This window comes from Primulina eburnea, chromosome 7 (genome assembly GCF_022965805.1).
Source record: "Primulina eburnea isolate SZY01 chromosome 7, ASM2296580v1, whole genome shotgun sequence".
NCBI lineage: Eukaryota > Viridiplantae > Streptophyta > Magnoliopsida > Lamiales > Gesneriaceae > Primulina > Primulina eburnea.
In genome coordinates this window covers 6014292-6019358 of record NC_133107.1, presented here as the reverse complement: position 1 = coordinate 6019358, position 5067 = coordinate 6014292, and the positions used below count along the sequence as shown (strand labels likewise).

The window sequence follows — 5067 nt, the reverse complement described above, 5'->3', positions numbered from 1 at the left end:
CAAATAAAAAGAAACGAAGAACATGTACAAGATCTATTTAACATTGTAAAACACTTCTGCAGAATTTTATCATTTTAGAAATTCCGTTATACAAGTTCAATAAATTTTTGATTGATCAAATTTTTGCAAATAATATTAAATTTTAAGAGTAAGATAGATTTTTTTAATATTATTGTATATTCGTATATATACAGAGTAATTATTATAATTTTTAAAATATTACACTTTTCAGGTTGTAAATAAAGTTTAATATTCGAGTTTCTAAAGATAAAAAAAGAATTTGGTATTATAAGAAAAATATTATAATTTATTATAAGGATTTCTTTGTATTTGAGTAAACACTACAGTACCTAATTTTACCAATTTGCAGATCCTTTGAAGCCGAAACAATCAGAAGCAGAAAATACCTTACTACGTAAACCATAGATAGAGATTTCAAGTCAGCTGTTGCGTCGTTGACACAAACTACTGTAGGTTTCATGTTCACATAAGTATGGATATAAGTAGCAAAGTTATCAGAAAGCAATAACTACAAAGAGTTTCTTAATCATTTTAACTCTCAACACACTTACACCAAGCAAATATAAAAAAAGTTGGAAGAAAAGTGAACCAGAGCTGCGAATTTCTTTTAGACAGCATCAAGCAGTTCTCCAAATGGCATGGATTTCAAACCTTTCGTAGCAGAATAAACAACCTCTGGTCCAGTTCGAATCTAGCAGCAATCGAAGGATCTCCCTTGAGCATCATCAGAAGCCCACCAAAGGAAACATATATATCCCTAAAACCAGTAGAAAACAAATCTCAGACAAAGTACAAGAGAAGCATGCAATGAAGATTAAGAAAGATTGCAGGTTGCACCAAGGAAATGTTGAAGCTGTCATTGATCACTTCTTTACCATTGTTTAACTAGCATATCACTCCCAGAGATGTATTAGAATAACAATAATTTGCAAGTGATTTTCAAGAAAAAACATAGATAAATGTCACGAGAGATGAATGCATACGCTTTAACATGCTTCTCTTTAGTCTCTTCAGAGATTTTGTACAACTTCCCTTGCATGACATAATCAAACTTATCTGCGAGCGATTTTCTGTTACCCTGAAATCAGATTATAATTAACATAAAGCTAATCAATCGTTCTCCCAGTGATGGTGCAAGAGAATAATCGGTTGCTCAACCAGAATATAAAATAGCATTTTACCAGAAAAACCCAAGATAAAAGTACAAATAGCTGATATTTTGTTTTCCCCTGATTTTGATGAAGTGTAAGTTTGTTGCCTCACACCAATCGGAACACACAACTCCAGGAACTGGAGGACAAGTACCTCCATTTCAAATTCTGTGCCTTACGAGTTTGTTTCATTCTCGAGACTGGCAAGAACAAATTAAGTCAAGGGGACAATAAAAGAAAATTCTAAAGCAACCCCGGAGTTAGAGTCAGCCTATCGGTATCCACAAGATCCCAAACGTACAAATATATTTGCAAAACAGTACAGCTTGCAAATTTAGATGAGTATAAAGAACTTAACAAAACTGGCTCTTGTATCAAGAAAGCATCGACATGAATCTGCTTGCGCTCAAATAGAATGCATCCACTAAACAGGGCAATAAGATGTTCTAAAATCATGTAACTAGGTGTCGCTAGGGAAAAATATTATGGGAAGATGTAACTGAACAGAAGTTGCAAAAACCTGTAATATGTCAAAGCACAATTACCGGAGTGTAAAAACCACTGTCTGGTGTTCCATCCAGATTCAGAGTAGACGCCAAGACCATCATGAATTTGTCTCCAACATACATCGGATATATCTCCGTGTTGACATCAAGGTGCAAGAGCATGTCAAATTGTTCACTTCTAGCAACAATGCGTGAAGCTAAAGAAAACATAACAGAAGATTAGAAGTTAGGACAATATTCCAGATCAAAACATGTCACAGACCAAAGTATAAAAGCAGTACCTAGCATTGAAAACCAACTTACAGAAGCCTGAAAACAGCAAGAAAATCAAAGGATGACAAGGCACAATTATTGGCTTCTGATTTAACAATTCAGTGCACCAGTTCTTCATTCATTTTGTAGGTCTAGAGCATGCATTAAGTGTGTATATTTTAACTTTAACATGACCAACAGTAATTTAAATTTAGAAACCATAGCGAACATAATAAAGGAATGTCGTAGTTATAAAAATTTATTTTAAGACCCACATAACAATTAATAATTAATAGTTCGATATTAAGAAGATATAGCACTCAATAATTCACTGTCTTGGAGAAATTTATAGTCGTTGAGACCTTTGTATGTCAATTTTGGCAACTGACCGAATGCGGCTAAAGAAAAACAAGAGACAAGCAGAAATAAAAGTTCTTCAACATAATAGGTCAAATAGCCATATCATTTATAAGATGCTCTGATCAATAACATAGATGCTTGTTGGGGCAGTTAGATTTTTAGCCTCAATACAAAAGGGGTCCTAGTTTCCATAAAAAAAAAGCAGGTGGTAAGTTTTTTTCCACAAAAAACTCCATGCTCGTTATTACATGAATGGACAAAACAGAAAAACTCCGAGATTGAGCAAATATAATAGTTGTTATAAATTTACAGCATCGGAGAATTCATATATAATTTATTTGAAATCTGGAAATTAAAGAAAATGTTTGCAAGGAACTTGTTATGACTTTCTCTCTCTCTCTGTTTTTTTTTATTAATATTTTCACTTATCCTCAACCCTTTTAATTTTTCTTTAAGAACTGGCGTGTTTTAAATATAATTAAGAAAGTGTCATATCATAAGAGCAGCTGATAATAGATGAACCACACTTCTCAGTTCAAGAAATATGGCTCTGTAATAGATGAACCACACTTTTCAGTGAAAAAATGAGCACATTTACTATGTTGTCATAAACTATGCTGTTTGTTAACACAACTCCCCTCAATAGCATTTCCTACTATGTTCCATCTCTTCATTATCTTAAATAATCTATCATTTACAGGTCATCCATTCGAGGTGTGAATGGCCCAAGTTTCATAAATTAATTCCTAAAGATGAGATTAACTCATCATGTTTATGACAGCCTCACACGCCTCAAATGTTGGGCTTAATCAACTGAACCTACTTTATCTTACAGCAATGCTTAGCATGGATATCTTGTAGTTTCCAATACTCACCCTCGATCATATTCCCAAGTGACCGGCTATATCATCACAGGCACAGGTTGACATATCAGCTTGCCACTGGCAGAGCTACAACGAATCCAGGGGTTAATGACCAACCTGGTCTTCAAAATAGCCTTAGATACATATTCATCTCACATGTATATCAGAAGAGATTTCGAGATAAATGTTTAATTGACCTCACCACCAAAGAAAAATTTAATTGGTGGTGTCCAATCTTTTCATAATGAAAAAAAATTATCAGTAGATTATCATTAATATTTTGTTATAATGAATGTAGGCAACTAGACAAATTCTAAGAGACTAATATTATAAATTTAACCATCAAATTACCAATACACTTCTCGGGGCTATCATTCCAAAATCAAAATCAGATTATCAATGAATGCCTTTCTGGTCATCAATATTTTCAGAAGCAAACACAGAATCATGAATACATATTATTTTTCATTTATATACAAAAATCATGACAATCAATTTTGTTTGATGTATAATTTTCTTTAGAAGAACAATAATCAAAATTGATTATCAGTATTCTTTTAGGTGCGGATATATTTTACAAAGAAGGTTGATAAAACATGAATAACTTTGTGGTGAAACTAGTATTTTGCTTGAGCAATATTACTAAAAAATCGACTGTAAAAATAAGTGAGATTCTACTGCTGTTATGTTTCAACTTTAAAAATCACTGAATAAAGCTGAGAAGATACATGGCTTCATCATTTCTAATACATCTTCTGTAGCCAATGTTTTGCTTAGATTCTAGTTAAGTTCCAATTAGTAGGACTTAGGATTGTTCAGTGCTAAGCTTGGTTACGTCTTTCCCAAGGAATTAGAATTTTGTTAGCATTTACACGTGCCCCAGTTAGCCCTCCTCCAAGTATTGTAGCCACTATTCTAAACCACCAAAATCTGTCAATGCCCGAGTTCCATGAGCATCCTAGCTCGTGTAAACTGAACTACACTGAAAATATATTTCTAAAAATAACGACTTATGGTGACTTACCAACAATCTCTTCTTTTCCTTTATCATCTTGCAATCTAAATTGAAGAACTCTCAGGAAAAACAACAAAAGTTGGATGCTGTTTACTAGTCAATATCGCCGTTGAAGGAAAAGAGAAAAACACACAGCAAGTTGAGATGGAAAAGAGAAAAATAAAATTTGCAACAACTTGAGGAGAAAAGTTTAGGAAACCCATTGAGAAGATGACTTTTAAAATACTTATGGATCTTTTTTTTTCCACATGTCATCCTTTGGGTAAGGGTTGTATAGTAGTCTTTTGAGTTTTGAGTCCAATTTTTTCAAATACCACCGAGTTCAATCCTTATAATCTAAATTCTCCAATACATTCGTATGTCAGTATGCAAGCAACCAACAGAAAAACAACGAAACAAACACAAACAGATAACCATAAAATTCCCTGGAACCATAGGATACCTTTATCGAATATTTTGTCATCTGGGTCCAGTGCTTCCACTTGAAATATATCTTCGAACAAAGTTTTCACCATGATAAAAGAAAACTAGGAACCCGAAGAAGAATCAGATACGCGCAAACTACGAATAATTTTATTCAAAAACTCAAAAATCAAAGAGAACGAATGGAAGAACGGAGAGAAGAACGGGGTGTGGAGATTGGAGACCTAAATCATTCTCACGTGAAAAACAAAGACTATATATTTTGAATTTGGGCTAGAAATCCTCGAGCAGCCGTTTTTACCAACACAAGCAATGAAAAATAATAGGTGGGTAGAGTCAGTGGCCTGTTTCGTTTGGGCCTCTTTGTTTTTATTATATTATTTCAATGTTTGATAATTAGCCTAATCCGTAACTTGATGGGCAGGCCAAGGCGGGCCGGTTGGTCCGTTTGACAGCTCTGAGCCCATTAACTAGAC

At 33.8% G+C, this 5067-nt stretch overlaps 1 protein-coding gene across 3 annotated transcripts; it reads right to left on the bottom strand.

The window, feature by feature from the left end:
* Positions 1-395: 395 nt before the first annotated feature.
* Positions 396-4874, bottom strand: LOC140836951 (DNA-directed RNA polymerases II and V subunit 8A-like). 3 transcript variants are annotated; one of them, XM_073202854.1, is made up of 5 exons: positions 4611-4871; positions 3166-3240; positions 1718-1875; positions 1005-1099; positions 396-778 (listed from the first exon to the last, which is right to left on the bottom strand). In XM_073202854.1, the coding sequence occupies exons 2-5, from the start codon at positions 3173-3175 to the stop codon at positions 667-669; spliced, it is 375 nt and encodes a 124-aa protein (XP_073058955.1). In that variant the 5' UTR covers positions 3176-3240; positions 4611-4871; the 3' UTR covers positions 396-666. The 3 variants fall into 3 exon arrangements, with proteins under 3 accessions (XP_073058955.1, XP_073058954.1, XP_073058956.1); XM_073202853.1 differs by lacking the exon at positions 3166-3240 and having other exon boundaries at positions 4611-4865; XM_073202855.1 differs by lacking the exons at positions 396-778; positions 3166-3240 and adding an exon at positions 1203-1326 and having other exon boundaries at positions 999-1099; positions 4611-4874.
* Between the last annotated feature and the right edge of the window lie 193 nt (positions 4875-5067).

Bases quoted from the DNA above. Each gene is read 5' to 3' on its own strand.
- LOC140836951 (XM_073202853.1), bottom strand. From the start codon at position 4,683: ATGGTGAAAACTTTGTTCGAAGATATATTTCAAGTGGAAGCACTGGAC. The intron at 1,876-4,610 runs GTATCCTATGGT...TGTTTTCTTTAG, and splicing joins TGACAAAATATTCGATAAAG to CTTCACGCATTGTTGCTAGA. The intron at 779-1,004 runs GTATGCATTCAT...TACTGGTTTTAG, and splicing joins AAAGAGAAGCATGTTAAAGC to GGATATATATGTTTCCTTTG.